Source organism: Melanostigma gelatinosum (assembly GCF_949748355.1).
Source record: "Melanostigma gelatinosum genome assembly, chromosome: 6".
Taxonomy (NCBI): Eukaryota; Metazoa; Chordata; class Actinopteri; order Perciformes; family Zoarcidae; genus Melanostigma; species Melanostigma gelatinosum.
The window spans coordinates 7,005,668-7,022,018 of NC_136639.1; the positions used below are offsets into that span (position 1 = coordinate 7,005,668).

At 38.3% G+C, this 16,351-nt stretch overlaps 2 protein-coding genes across 2 annotated transcripts; one reads left to right on the plus strand and one right to left on the minus strand.

Moving 5' to 3' along the window:
- Nucleotides 1-7,785: 7,785 nt before the first annotated feature.
- LOC306778501 (gypsy retrotransposon integrase-like protein 1) lies at nt 7,786-12,031 on the minus strand. Its single transcript, XM_079270008.1, has 8 exons — nt 11,683-12,031; nt 11,048-11,241; nt 10,847-10,958; nt 10,608-10,746; nt 10,461-10,515; nt 10,112-10,369; nt 9,916-10,032; nt 7,786-8,393 (listed from the first exon to the last, which is right to left on the minus strand). Exons 1-8 carry the CDS (start codon nt 11,849-11,851, stop codon nt 8,136-8,138), a joined length of 1,302 nt encoding a protein of 433 aa, XP_079126134.1. The 5' UTR covers nt 11,852-12,031; the 3' UTR covers nt 7,786-8,135.
- Nucleotides 12,032-12,578: 547 nt separating this feature from the next.
- ogfod2 (2-oxoglutarate and iron-dependent oxygenase domain containing 2) lies at nt 12,579-16,230 on the plus strand. The gene is made up of 7 exons (XM_079269941.1): nt 12,579-12,828; nt 12,934-12,990; nt 13,509-13,619; nt 13,712-13,811; nt 14,055-14,179; nt 14,621-14,878; nt 15,670-16,230. The coding sequence occupies exons 1-7, from the start codon at nt 12,694-12,696 to the stop codon at nt 15,934-15,936; spliced, it is 1,053 nt and encodes a 350-aa protein (XP_079126067.1). The 5' UTR covers nt 12,579-12,693; the 3' UTR covers nt 15,937-16,230.
- Nucleotides 16,231-16,351: the final 121 nt, after the last annotated feature.

Consider the following 16,351-nt stretch of genomic DNA (forward strand, 5'->3'; position numbering starts at 1 on the left):
ATCCAAAGGTAAAGGTCGGGAACACCAAATAATGTCTTACCGTGCTCTATGATTCAGTCCCATGTATATTGAAGTAACCAACAGTTGTATTGACGTCTGTATGTGGTCAACATCTGACAAAGAAAGTTCAATTGAATAATATCTAAATAATATTTGTCAGATTTCAAATTGAACTGGATTGATTATAAATAATATATACTCAAATCATAAATAAATGTCTTATTTCAAGTAAAATGTAGGCTGAATTAAAAAATAAAATACATATCAGTAAGCTTTTGAAAAATGTGACTCTTAAAATAAAGTACTTAGTTTTAGAAAAATGAATTTAACTGAATTGTCTTTGCCCTGCAGCTTTCAATTGTGAGGTGTGAAGTGGTCAATCAAAAAAGCCACGATATCCATATTATTTAGATCTTTTAAAAAGAGAAATTTGTGTGGAGGGACTTTATCTGTAGTTATTGAAACCACTTGTTTCAGCTCTATTCCTCTCTGTCAACATCATTGTTGGGCAGTGAATTAATGTGCTAGGATTCTGATCATTTTGGGCTCTTAGATGGTTTATTTGTTGTACCTTCATTTCGCATTTGAGTAGGTACGTTTGCTCAAAAGATGTGTGCTTTGTCTCATGGTGGCACTTTACATTACCGCTTCTAAACTCACTCCAGTCTCTGGGCATATATTAGAATGAAGATATACCAGTCTGTACATTGTTAAGATTCTGGTCACTCTGGTCTCTCGGGTCTCTTTGTTCACATTTCTCTTTAGAGACCATGTGAAATAACTTCTCTGACTCACGTTCTCTCCCGTGTGTGTGCAAATGTCACTGGAGTTGCGATGCCTATACAATACACGTATATGATTTACAACGCATGCAATTGGTCTGTGTGTTTCCTTGACCGGTGAACGAGTGCCGTAAAGGCTGGAAAAGCTGTGCCGGTAAAGATAGAAGCACTCCGTTAGAATTGATTAATTATCAATTAAAAGCAAAGTATGTGTTCTACATTAGACCAAATTGATGTATTTTTTTACGATACTTTTCAATAATATGGGCAAGTCAGCATATTGAAGAAAAAAAACTTTAAACAAAATCAATACATTGATGTACAAGGGTTGGGAGGTGAGCTAACCCTACCAATATCAGGTGAAACTGTTGAATCCTAAGTGTGTTGATTATTAAACTTAATGCTAACTTTAATCAGTGTCAAATAATACTTCTCCTTCAATGAAAAACGCCTCTTGCATAACACAGTGAACTGTCCTTCACTGTGACGCCTTTTTCTTTTGATGTCACTCACACACATCTGCGGCCTTGATGTAAAGAACGTGCTTATAACTTCAGACATAAGGATTAATCCGGTTTTCTTACGTCCTCACCTCACAAAGCTTTATTGTTAGAACACATACATGAGATCAAATAACAGCAGAACGCCATCTAGCGCACCATATACAATGTGTGTGTCATCTCTAAAGCCCCTAAAAACCAAAAATCATATCAAGTTAAACAACTCTTCCAAAAAATACATATAAATATAAAATGAACGGACATACTGCAGTCAGAAAAGAAGATACTCCAGTTGGCAGGATGATGACGTAAGTGACCAAATAATAGAGAGAGGGGATATTTCCTCTCTTTAAAAAACGATATATTTCATATTTGTTATATGTACTCACTGTGCAGAAAACATTTTTTAAAGATTTGGGATATTATTAGTGTTTTAAAGAAATACGGTTGCAAACAAAAAACACGAGTAATGCAGTACAAAAAAAACTGGTTAGTTCAACAAAACTATACGGCATTGTTGACAATCTACTGCTTATTGTCACTAAGATCATGTGACCTCTTCTCCACAGTACAAATTGTGTACATTTAATCACAGTTTACCACCATGGTGGATTCTTTTTATGTGTAATCTCAGGAGACCAATTAGTCTGAAATACTTGCCACAGGTTTTGCAAGTATATGGCTTCTCACCTGTGTGGATGCTCATGTGGCTCCTCAACGTTGATGTCTGACGGAATCCTTTCCCACACGTTTCGCAAGTATATGGCTTCTCGCCTGTGTGGATTCTAACGTGCCCTTTCAAAGCAGACATGTCACTGAATCTTTTCCCGCAGAACTTGCAATGGTACGGCTTCTCCCCTGTGTGCGTTCTCATGTGGAGTTTAAAGTTACCGTTACGGCTGAAATCTTTCCCACATGTTTCACAAGTGTACGTCTTCTCACTTCTGTGGAGTCTCAGGTGCCCTTCCAAAACCGAAACGTCACTGAATCGTATCCCGCAGGTCCTGCAAACGTATGGCTTCTCCCCAGTGTGCTTTTTCATGTGGAGTGTTAGGTGCTCGGTCCATTTGAAACCATTCCCACATATTTCACAAGTATACGGATTCTCATCTGTGTTGATTTTTACATTATCATTCAATGACGATGTCTGACCTGTGTGGGTTCTCACATTATCTACAATGTTCGTGCAACTGTTGCTTTGGGGATGTCTTTCCTTTTGTTTTGGCTCTGCATTTCTGACCTGGTGGTCATTGTTTGGATCAGGTTCTACAGCGCTTTTAACTGAAATGTAACTCAGAAACTTGTCCCCCACCACACTCTGAGTCTCAACATCACAGTAGTCACTTTCCTCATAAGTAGGAGTCAACATGAAGGTCTCGTACTCCTGCTTCAGCTCAAGCTGCTCTCCCTCCTGACTGGTGCAGGGTTCCTCCTGTTCCTCTTTGATCTGTGGAGGATCTGGGTCCTCTTGGTCCAGACTGGAGTTCCTCTCCTGAATACAGAGCTGCTGGTCCGAGAGAACCTCCTCCTCCTTACAGACATGTTGCTGTGGGAGCTCTGGAGGGACAGAGAGCAAAAGGTGAAGAGTACTATTCTGATGTTAAAGGAACAAAACAAACAAACATGCAGTAGCGCCGAGATCGATTATATATCAATCGAATACCCCTTTGTGTGTTATTTAAATACTTGTGTTACTCACCTATCCTGTGTAATGGTATTACAGGTTTAAAAGCGATATCCAACAATCCGCGCTGACGGTTGATCTCTTCCTCGTACTCGACGATAGTTTTTGCAAAAACTCCGAATATTTCTTCAGCAGCAGCAGACAGTCGCTGGTTGATAAACTCTCTGAAATATTCAACTGAAGACATCATTGCTTAGTTTACCAATGAAATATATTTACCGACGCAACGACTGACTACAACACCCTCTCCAGCTAACGTTAAATGCATACGAGGTGGGGTTAATGCTACAAGCTCTTATTTTGTCTACATCCGCAACGTGTTACACAATTATCTTCCTACCGTGGATAGAGGAGCTGGCTCAAAATGGGAGTGGCAGCTAGCGGACGCATTCCTGTTGCGAGCTCAGCTGGCAGCTGCCACAACTCGCCTTTTTAGCCTTTATTTTTAGTTATTTGACAATATGTGACAATGCATTAAGGTCATTGAGAGTATGAATGTTGGTAGTTGTAATTGGTTTGTTAAAAAAATGCCGAATTGTAATAGTATGGCCCCGTGTTTTTATTAAACTGGTATACAAACTGGAGATCAAATGACAGCATTTTGTTGATGCACTTCTAACACTTGGGTTCCTGCTGCTTGTCCTGAACATAATCGTCCAATCCATCAATTTGGAAAGACCAGTCTGAATGACTGGAATTCCATTTTTTTTATTGTGAGCAAAATTTATTGAGAGCACCACAGCACCATAGCATCTACAATTTGTGGTTAGTGTCACTTCTAAAACCCAAAACAAACATATCAAATGGAACCAATCACAGAATACATAAGAAACATAAAATAAAGTTCAATGCTGTAAAAGAAAATACTTTTCGACAGGATAACAACACGAGGGACCCAACAACAGTAGAAAGAGGGGTCTCAGCCTAAATATCAGTCCAAAAACCCAGTCATTTGAGTATTCAAACATATTTTTATTACAACTATTATTCATTTAACACAGAGGTCTTCAACAGGGGGTCCGCGAAATTTTTGGTTGATTAGAAAAAAAAATTCTCTAAACATGAATCTGTCCATTATTTTAATAGTTCAGTATTGTATGAAAGATGACGGGTATCTTTATGGATGGCAGTGGTACTAATAGACCACTCATTTTTCGTTTCCACGTTTAAAATGAAAACATCTATTTGAATAGCTTGTGTGCATGATTATCATGCAATTGACAGACAATGTTGATATTGGCATTGGTATCAGCTGACAAGGTATGTTTATATATGGCAGTGGCACGGCCACCCTACTCATTATATAGAAGAAAATCATCATATAACTTTGAATTGAACTTTGAATTGAACTTTGAATTGAACTGAACACAAGTTACATAACGTGTTATTCTGGTTCTCAGCATCGTTTTTGGAAAATGACTATCAGGGCCAGACAAAAAGTAATTAATCTCTCAAGTGTACCAAAACATTTCCGTACATGGAGCTGTGTTCTGTGTGCCCAGAACAAAATAAGAACATACCCTAATTAGGAGTCCAGATGTGTCCTGATCCTTGATTCAACAGACAGGTTTGATTGGTGGAATGTAGCAAAAGGGGGCGTGAATTTTGACTGTAAGAGTGATCTGTGAAAAGCAGTACTTGGGAGTCATTTTCAATATACTGAACTTGTTGATGTTGGCTTGATCTTATTAAAACACTACCCGCTGGATTGCAACCCCAGTTTGCCATCTCATCTCGTCATTTTGCCACAACTGTACCTGTTTAAAATGAAAACATGAATATATGAACCTGTATTATTTGAATAGCTTAGTACTGAATGCACAATAAAGAGGTATGTTTATACATGGCACTTGGCCCATTTAATATAAAACACAATTGTATACAATATATATAGTCGGGGGTCCCTGCTCCATCTCTCTATCAGTTTGGGGGTCCTTGGCCTGAAAAACGTTGAAGACCCCTGATTTAACAGGTCTAACATTTGTAGGAACTACGAGCTCATTGTGCAGCAACGATTATTGAAAGATTTGGGAGATAATGATTGTGTCAAAGACATATTGTTGCAAACAGAAATGTGAGTAACAGTAATATTCAGGATATTAAAAAAAGGTTAGTTTAACAAAACTTGATGTCTTTGTGGAGGTTGCACTATTTCCTTAAATAAAGACAGTGTGATCTCTTCTTGATGGGAGATACTTCATAAACAAAGAAATTGCTGTAACAAAAGTGTATTCATTTTAGCGAGTATGTTGGTGGTTTATCCTGTTCATGCTTTGTTTTTTTCAAGCATGAGTGCTGCATTTATGTGGGTCCTCACTTGTATGGGTTCAAAAACGAGCCTATTTGTCTGCATTCTTTCATGCCTTGCCAATTCAAACACTCCACACAATCGTATTCCGCAGGTTTTGCAAAAATGTTATTTAAAGTGTGAAAGGCGAACGTACCTGTGCACAATAGGTCTGTGTTACTGAAGTTATAATGAGCAAATAGCATTTTTGCAGCCTTGATGAACACCATTTCATAAAATGTTTAGACTTCAGAGTGATTCTGGTCGTCTTAAATCATCACCTTACTAAGCTTTATAACATGAGATCAAAAAACTACATTTTGTTGCCATCGTCCATTTGAACACTGATCAATCACGACATTTTCGGCTGATTTGTTGATCACTATGTAGAACTTCATCTACAGTTTGTGTTTGTGCGGCACCTCTGAAACCCAAAACAACAAAAAGTACATTGTACTATATCATACAACACACAAAGCTGTAAAAGTAACAGATATTCTGCAGTAAAAAGGGTAAAAGAAAAGCTGCTTAGTAAAAGTAATTTGTATTTAAATCGATCCTATGAGTCATATTCTCCTTGTTAGTTAATAAAAGGCCATTCATATTTTACACACCTATTCTGTGTAACTTTATTTCAGGTTTCCAAACAATATCCAACAACCCGCGCTGCTCGTATTCGATGATGTTTTTTTTAACAACTGACTATTTCTTCAGCAGCTCATTGACAAACCTTCTCAAATACTCAACTGAGTGGAAGACTTTTGTTGCTGCCCTACATGCCAAGAGACATAAAGGGAAATTATGATGTGTTCATGAATAAACGTTTTGTTAATCATTTGTTTGTACTTACGTTCTTTTAATTATAATTTTGAATACACCATTACACTGGTATTTCTACTAAAACAGTCTGATTGCTTCCGACTTTTTTCTTAAATTATATTTAACGCAAAATCAATATATGCGAAGTAACAAAAAACATATTGTTAAAGAGTTCCACATTTCCTTTGTGGATTGAAGCACTTCCCCCACTGAGCAGAACAAGCTCTCCCAGCTGCACCTGTCTGTGCTACACCTGCAAGTGGAACGCAGACCGGTCCGACAGGAAGCAGCACGTGAAGCTGGGGAAACGCTCTCAGATAATCAGCACCGCGGTTCCCCTCAATGCTGCATTCTTCTCCCTCTACACCTACAGCTGCACCTCCAGTCACCAGTTCTTCAAGCTCATGACGTTTGTAGATGACATCACCCTCATTGGACTCATCGCTGGTGGGGAGGGGGAAAAAAGCTCATAACTTTTTCTAGTAGTGTTTCATAAAAAAATGTCATAATACACTTTTTATGTGCGACCCTAAATCATAAATTGTAGTTTGTAACATACTCTTCTATGACCTTTTCAGACCTATTATTCCATATGAATGACTTTTTTCAACATACTACATTATGACTTTTTTCGACATTCTTTATTATGACCCTTTATGACTTTTTTTCGACACTAAACTATGACTTTGTTTTGACATACTATACTGCAATGTTTTTTCTTCTTTTCGATTTGCTATACTTTGTTCGATATGCTATATCATGACTTTGTTATAGTATGACTTTTAAAAGTTTTTCCACATGCGCTAAGTTCTTTTGACTTACAATACATTGACTTTTGTGACATACTGTATGATTTCTTTGACTGTTTTAGATAAACATTTCTATTACCCTTTTCAATACCCTGTACATACATTTTTCATTACCTTTTTGAACATATAGGATTACATTTTTGACTACGAAACTGACTTTTTAATGACATGCTATACCATGACTTTTTTTTGTTGTACAATACTGTGACTTTAGTCGATATGCTGACTTTTTTATTACTTTATTTCGACAGACTTTTTTCGACAGTCATATGTGACTCATTTGAAGCATTTTCTGACATACTATGTTATGACTTTTACTTTTTTTATGACGATTACTCTTTTACACCTTTTTTTTTTACAATACTATACGATCACTTTTTTTAGGACACTTTTTTCTACATACTATGACTTTCATGACTTATTTTCAATATGCTATGCCATGAACTTTTTGACTTTTTTCTATAACTTTTTGGGGAAATTCTCTTCTATGACTTTTTGACAACCTATACTATGACTTGTTTATAACTTTTTCAACATAATATGTTATGAATTTACTTTTTTCAATGTATTATACTATGACTTTAAATATGCTGTGGTGTGTCTTAAAAAAAGTTATAAAAAGAAAAAAAAAGTCATAGTTTAACATGCCTTTTTAATTAATTATTTTCAACATGTTATACTATTTTTTTCTTTTGACTTCTTTGGACATACTTCACTATGACTTTTTTTTTTTTTACTTTTCAAAAAAATAATTGAAACCAAAGTAAAGAAACTACAATTTTAGCCAACATTTGGAAAATGAAACTCCACTATTGCAAATGCATCCGACTCATTTATTTAACAAATCCTCATAAGCAATATCTGATTCCCCATCAGGTAATGACTATACACCAAGGCCACGCCAATCAAACAATACTTCTATTTTAAAGTATTGCACCTTAAAAATCTATTGTATGACACAGATAGAAAATAAATAAGTTAACATCATTTTTATGGGAAACAATGTTTGTAGGGAAATCAGGTAAAAGCTCAACAATTAATGTGTGTCAATGTTCACAGCAATTTCTTTGCTCAGTGTATTCTGGTTATAAACACCAGTGAAATATCAACCAACGGACGTTCGGTTAGCAGCAATAAGCATCAAACTCATTTCACCGACATCTGGATTTCCATCGTGTGTCCAAGACTTCAGGCAGCTCGTGATCGTCATGCTCCACTGATCTGTCCACTCTACAATTCTCTTCCCAGTCCTCCTCAGTGGACGTCAGACTCAGCTAAGTGGTATTCTAACTCAGTCTTCATGTCCTCCGAGCTGCTTTGCTCGGTGGCCAGCACCGTCTCAACAGGAAAAGATAAATATATACCGTCTTTCAGTTTTTTCGGGGAGGGCGAGTCTCCTGCACAGAAAAGAGGATCTGCGATTTTAAAAGTCATCGAGCGCATGTTATGTGTTCTCCGCTTGGTGTTCTTCTTCTTCTCTTGTTTGTAGGCAGCGTTCATATTGGCGATCACCTGGAAGTGGAAGAAACACATTCAGACACCAAATAGAATGTTAGTCTTTTCGAGTTTAAAAAAAAGGACAAAATAAATATAAAACATCTGAGCTGAATCGTTTCTCTCCACATCTACCATATGCTACACACAGCCAGTTATGTTTATGAGTTTAAAAATGAATCCCATAAATGTGTTCATTTGTAAATATTGTTTTGACAAGTTTGTTGTTGCATAACACATGGGTAATACCAGTGTAGTGGCCATTTGTCGGCTAAATCAAACTTAAACAAATAATAATCAAACGCCACTGATGCACCGTGGTCGGTATCTTTACGCAGCCAGAAGAGAGTCAAATGTCCAAGCAGGATTCAATTTTGGTGTATTTATTAAATAAAGCAAATAAAACAAGAAAACAAACTAATTAACAAACTCCTGTCGTGCTGTCTCTCCTGTCCTGTGTAGCTGGTAAAAACTATACGCCCACCCCGGTGCATGCTGGTCCTACCTTGCTACTCGTTTAAATAGCAACAGGTGCCCACAGTAATTACCCAAAAAATAATAGAAACAAACAAATTACTATTAAAGAGAAAAATAATCTTAACATATGAAACATCTACAATAATTAAACAATACTACTTATAAATGAAATAACAAAATACAATATCAAATAAATAGCTCCAACAACCAGTATGAACTTTGTACCAGTTATAATAATTATAAATGTAAGTCATTTAATAATGACAGGAGTGGGGACAGGGAGAGGTTGTAAGAGACTAAATACAGGTTTAGCAAGTTTAGAGAATGTATTCGAAGGAACTTCAACAACAGTTCACAGAAGGGTCTCAGACAGGTCACCAGCTGCAAACCTAAAGGCCCAGACACGCCAAATGAGATTTTTAGAAATCTATGAGAAAATTCTCATTTGATATATATTACCTCAGTAAATATTGTAAACTTGAGTTTATGGCCTAAATCGCTATAGTTTCAAGTCTTCTTCGATGCAGTATGATGTTCATTTTGTAATTCATGGTCCCATTTAGAGTAAAATAAGACAATGAAGCAGGGTATACTTTAGGGCGTGACTACCTTGTGATTGACAGGTCGCTACCATGGCGTTATTTGATCTGGGTGTTGTCTGTGTTTTCTTCTTTCATCTTTAAGCCTTTCACTGTGTGTTTTCAATTCATGGAAGTAAAATGTCACCGTTTTGGACGCCTATAGATGCTTTATTGAGCGTTGAGTTGTACTTTGCTCCACTGTCTTGTGTCACTTTAGGTCGCAAAAAACCAAGATGGCAACAGATAAAAATCAAGATGGTGACGGACAAAATCTCAAACTCGAGGCTGTAAAACGTCAGTCCACAAACTAATGGGGGACTACGTTTACTTGTTACATGCAGTCTGTATACCCCCAACCCCCATTTGTGGGTTTTGTGTCAAAACCCAGAAAGCAGCGGATGATGTGCATGTGACAATCAGATAAACAAAGAACTAGCTCCACCAGCAACATCCATTGTAATCGAGTAAGACAAAACAATTACCAGCTGCTTCACAGAGTTCTGCTGCTCCTGCATTATGGTCATATATGCCGAGGCCTTCTCCTTCGTGGAATACATATCCTGCTCTTGGTCGTCATAACCGAGCAGGCTCAAAGTAGTCTGGAGCAAAGGAAGTCAAATTAGTATGCAAAAACAAACCACAGAGTTAGATTTGTTTTTCTTGACAATGGAGCCCTACCTCGTTTGGTAAATTAGCTTTCCTGTTGAACATGAGGGAGTAAGGGCTGAACTTGGTCGTAGGGTTGGTGGACGTCCTGAAGAGAAACAGCACCGGGTCCAGGAAGTCATCCCATTCCGCCTGCTTCTCAGTTACCATCTGCAAAATGGCTTCCTTCAGTAAAGGACTCGTGCAGTCGTGGAGCGGGTTGAGCTGAGGTTGATCCAGAGGAGACACCTTCTGCACAATGCTCCACCTCCCGCACAGCAGCTTTGTCACCTAGAAAACACCAATACAGGCACTGATAAAACTGGTCCACGACAGTGTTACAATATCTAATCCTTTAATTGATCAGTGTATTCTATCTCACCTCATCACAGAAGTCAGCATTCTGTGTACACACTATTACTTTAGGGGCACCAAACCTGATTGAACAAAGATCAGAATATGTTATATTGCAGGTTGACTTTGTTTCAACCTAAAGATGAATATTGAAGATTTTGTGAAATGCTTCTACCTGTATATGCATTTGGAAATACATTTCGCAACAGAGAGAGCATCTGTCTTTTGCACTGGAAAAGCTTCTGGCCATTTACTAAAATAATCAATGAGGACTGTAACACTGGTGTTGCCTTGCTGCGTCTCTGGGAAAGGCCCTGGTTAAGAGAAGAGAAAAACAGGCAGCAGGTCTCAACGTGTGGAAAGAAATGATACAGAATATAAAAAAAATGTGATCAAATGAATTGAGGCTGAAACCTGTTATGTCAATCCCAACAATATCCCAAGGTGCGTCCACTTTTATAGGCCGAACAATCCTTGCCAGGTTTTTATTCCTCTCTGTGTGCTGACAGGTCTCACAGACTTTTATCTGAAACAGTTATCGCAGAAGGTTCAACTTTACTATCATCACGTCTCATTGATGTTCGCATAGAAATGCAGTCATAAAGATGCGAGTACCCAATCCACTACGTCCTTGATGATCCCCAGCCAGTAGTACTTGCTCTGGATCCTGTGGACGGTCTTCTTTTGGCCCAGGTGATGACCGATGTCATTGAAGTGGCAGTCGAGAAAAACCTGCCTCTTCCTCTCCGCCTCTATCACCACCTCCCTCTTCTCTTCTTTCTTCGGTCCCACATAGTACAGCTTTCCCTCTTGAATGTAGAAACGAATTAAAAGTGGGACATGCTGTGAATCACTTGTGTTATTCTGACTTGTGGAGAATGGAGACAACGTCCCACCATACTTAGTATTTAATGTTGTCTTGCTTATCTTGATGGTCGACATACAGATACAACATAGTCTATCAGTTTGGCATTATTTACCAAACGCCACTTATCTTCAGAAAATGTGGTGTTTTATAAGTAGTTCGATTGTTATTCCTATAAATTATCTTCCAACAAAGCACAAGTTACCCGAACAAGTACTAGAGCCGGTTTATGAGTGCAGATTTTAGTTAATAATTTCTACAGATGCATTTGATACAATTATAAGTTATGTCCTTGATTTGAAATTTGCAGGGTTTTTAAAAATGGAAGTGCGTGATGAAAGCAGGGCATTCTCATTGTTTTTAAGGTTTTTAAAATTAACCTCACCATCGATCGTAAATTTCTGGGCGTATCTTTTTAGATTCTTCTTTCGTAAGGGATTCATCGTCTGAGGAAAGCAGCCTTTCGCCACAAAAGTGTAAATATCACCGAGTTTATTGCAGCTGGATTCAACCACCTCCTCCTCAGCCACTTGCAACGACTCCACGCTTAACATTTCCGCTTTAGACTTTACAAAGCAGTACAATGCACAACGTCTGTATTCTCAATAAACTAAAAACATATGCTAACTGCCAATCGGCATATTTAGCAGCAGTGCTAGCTACTCCTATCGAAGACAAATAGCAAATAATCCTCAACAAAAACACTCGGAATGAAGCGACAAAGCTTGTGCCTGTGTTCGTTCTCTTCTTCTACGTTTGTATTTATGTGTTTGGTATCCATTTGTATAACTAGCGCCCCCTTTTGGCCAACGACTGGTACTTCCTGCCAGTCGATTAAAGAAATGTCTAGTTTTCAAGTTATATGGGAAATATCTCTCATTATGAATACTGCCACCGGACATTGGAATGCGTATCTTTTTGGAAAATGTGTATTTTTGATTACCTGCCGTCAATCCCTCAAAAGTTGCCGTGGTGTATTCATTGCGTTGCGTTTTTCTTTTATTTTTTTAAATATAGTAAAATAGTAAAAATAGTGCGAGTCTGCCGTCTAGTGGTCACAGTTTGTAAACGCAGCTGCCAGTTTGTCAATACCAACATCAGTACAAGTACACGGAAGATACAAATACAAAGTACAATGTTAATGGCTACTATATTTATTCAGCAAAAAAAAGAAGGTGTGCAACGTTAGTCAATTTAAGGTTTGAGGAAATTACACTTTTATCATTAAAGACTTCGAACCGGAAGTGTTATGTGTGTGTGTTGCTGCTGTGTAACTAGCGTTAACACAGCATCAGCCGTGTAGCTTGTCAGTAAACAGACTGTCTTGATGGTATTACTACGTTTATTACACGTCTATGTGTTTGATTGAAGCGTTTCCTTTTTCAAACTGGTAGTAATGACAAACAAGGAAGACGGAAGTCGCCGGTTTTACACCTGCAACTGTTTCACCACTGATAATGTTTTCCTGGAGGACTACAAGCTCCATGTCCGCTTTTCATCCGAGCAGCAGTTCAGACTGGACTACCAATCCGTGAGTGGATTTTAGTTACGTTTTTAAAACAAAAATATATATTGTGAGTGAAATGTCCGGTTTGTGAACTCTATTGTGTGTATTGTTGCGTTTAATGCTGCACAGATACTTCGGAGGCTTGGCTGCGTGACGGACCAACAGTTCGAGGATGTGCTCAACAAGGTGAGGAAGAGTGTTTGTGTGTTTGAACTCTGTGTCTGTTTGTGTGTAACAATACCAACAAACTTTTAATAAAGTACTGACATGATTTACATTTGGTTGGTTCGCTTCATTTTAGGTGTGAAATAAAGCTCAAACATTTCACTGACTTTATTAACCCACATACATTTGAAAAACGCCCCCACGGAGCTCCAACAATTTGATGAATTGATAAATTGATCAACAGAGAATTCATCTGAATATTTGATCATCCTTTTTTTGTGATGACACTTAATAATTGTTTGAGTTATTTTTCTAAATAAAATGCTCTAAATTCTCTCGTTTTTGTCTCTTCAATGTGAGTCAAATGTGATTTGTTTTCTTAACCTAGTATCTCTGGGTTGACTGTTTACTGTTGGTCTTACAGAACAAGACAAGTTCAGGATTTAATGAGAATTAAAAAAAAAAAACAAATATCAAAAATGTTTTGAACATTTTTAGATTACCAACGCTGCCTTTGACTGTATGACTACTCCATTTAGATTTCACAGGAAGTGGACAGGCGGAGGCGTCTAAGTGTGACTTCTGCTGAGAGAGCCGTTGCTATTAAAGACATGTACCAGCCTCTTCATCCTCATGTCTACCATCTGCAGGTACCTTCTGCATCAGCCACTGCTAATAGCTTCATTAATAATGTGTTAACAACACCTTGCTGAGACACGCTTTGCACACCACCTCTCCTCAGGAGTCCTTCCTCGCACCAAAGTTCAAGCAGATTGTTGAGTGTTGTCGAAGCAGCAACATCAGTGAAGAAGGTCTCGGAGACATGTTGGAGGAAGAGGCAGGTTAGCTGGGGGGTGTTTTCATTTCCTCTCAGTTTTGGGTTGACATCAAAGAGTACCCATAATGCCATAGAGACACCTCATATTAGACGTAAGAATGGTCCTCAACTTTGACTCAGGACAATGAGGACTGCTCTCATTTGTTTATATTGATTGCACCACATCATCCCAGTTAGATAACAATATATTGATGTACTAAAATGCCACATGGTGCACATTTAAGAGATTCCCGTCTGTCTGTTGAAGCTGCAAGGGTTTATCGTTTCCCTGTGTTTGAGAAACGCTTCTGTGAGGAGCTGATGGAGGAGCTGGAGCACTTTGAGCAGTCCTCCGCCCCTAAAGGAAGACCCAACACCATGAACCATTATGGGGTAATGTATGTGTTTCTACAGGCAGAAACCCCTGAAAAAGTACCAATTAACCTCACTCAGTCATTCACATTTCATCTTTATTCTGCCATGACATTTGGATCCTTGGCCTATAGTGGTCCCTCAGCCATGAAATATGTAGAACTCTGTAAAACATGAGAGGTGTATTCCAAGCAGGTACTTGCAGGAACTTTTGATAGATTGTCTAAATAATTCAGGGAAATTCAAAGGTTATTTCACAGTAACATTTAAATATTCAGTGCATTATATCTTTTTTTAGCCAAGATGGAGCGTTGCAGCGGAAACCTTAAATTAGGAAGATCTAAAAAGTTGAAGCCATGAAAGAGGTCTAACTTAAATATGTGTGGTCGTAAGAAGGTCAGGAAATAAAACAAGTTATCGGTTCTAATATTCATGATATTCGTCTCATTTTCTCTCCTCCAGATCCTCCTGAATGAACTGGGTTTTGACGAGGGCTTCATCACACCCTTCCGTGAGCTCTACCTGCATCCGCTCACCTCCCTGCTGTACCCGGACTGTGGGGGACGCTGTCTGGACAGCCACAAGGCCTTTGTTGTTAAATATGACATGAATGAAGACCTGGACCTGAGCTACCATTACGACAATGCAGAGGTCACCCTTAATGTTTCCCTGGGCAGGGTCTTCACAGAGGGCAACCTTTATTTTGGTGATATGAGACAGGTATAATACTGTACTATGATACTATGACTACTGCTGCTGTTATTACTGATATTACCACACATACAACCACCACGAGGTTATCTATGCTCAAGCTCTAAAAGGCAAGTGAGAAAAAAAAAATTCTGGTTTTCATTTTCTAAGTCTGATCTTAATAGTTTTCTCTTCATGTGTTTATGATTTAAAAGCAGGTGAAGAAAGGTTTTGCAGGATAAACTTTATATGTTCCTTAAAAAAATGCTTATTGATTTCTCAATGCACTCTAAACACAAGTAACTTAATGATATTGTGTGTTAGCAAGTTATGTAAATTTAAAATCACCTGGAACAAAACATGAATGCTTTTGGGGCATCTTGGCCTCTTGTGGCCAAAACGAGTATTACAACAACAAACACTTTAAAAGATTATACTGACAGTCTTTCAACAGTGAGTTCTGAAAAGATTTTCCTGTAGTTGAGATTTTATTATGATGCAAAAGTTGTTTCTTTGTGCATTTTGAATCCTTTAGTTTTTTCTCTTAGAGGAATTGCCTTTAAGAAAAGGTTCATGTTTGGAAAGATCACAGAAGTATGTCCTACGGTAGTGACAAGTTGTGAACGTAGTCTCTAAGATAAGAAAGCCGGAGTAAAGTTTTCTGGCAGTTTAGAGCTACTGTAATTGCATCTCATTAAAACTAAACAACCTAATATTTTAAATGTATTATAACAGCCGTAATGGTGGGACAATTTTTGATGTCATTTGATGACAAAACAGCTAAATCATGTCTAAAGTTAGCGGTTGTATGCCCCCTGCAGGTGCCTTTAAGTGAGATGGAGTGTTCAGAGGTTCAACACAGGGTGACCGAGGGCCTCCTCCACCGGGGCCAACACATGCACGGGGCCCTGCCCATCTCCTCTGGCCAGCGCTGGAACCTCATCATCTGGATGAGAGCCTCACAGGAACGCAACAAACTGTGCCCCATGTGCAACCGGAGGCCGACGCTGGCGGAAGGGGAGGGCTTCGCTGACGGGTTCACCAAACACTCCGATGCTCTGCTGAACCCTTCATGTGTGTTGACGTGACGCTGCTATCAGCTTTTACTGAAGCCGCTGTAGGATTGGAAATAAGCCACTTTAAATTTTCAACGATTTTGAAAATGATTTACGTTTGTCGTTGTAGAGTAAACTACACATTTTGAGTGTATTCCAAATTATAATAATAATCACATTTATTATTTGTACTATTAATAACGGTACTCAAATTCTGTGTTTCGGACGTTTGGTGTAGAGTCCTATTTTGTGACTTTATTGTCTCAAATATTACTCCAATATTATCAAACCCCCGTCTTTATAAACAGTATGATTGTACTATATGTTGTGCCAAAGAATTAAAAATTAGGGATACACCACTCTGAATGTATCTCTTTCATTACCAAACTCCCCAAATCTGTACATGAGGCCAGGGATTGCTGAGGCATTCACAATGTTTTTAAGAATC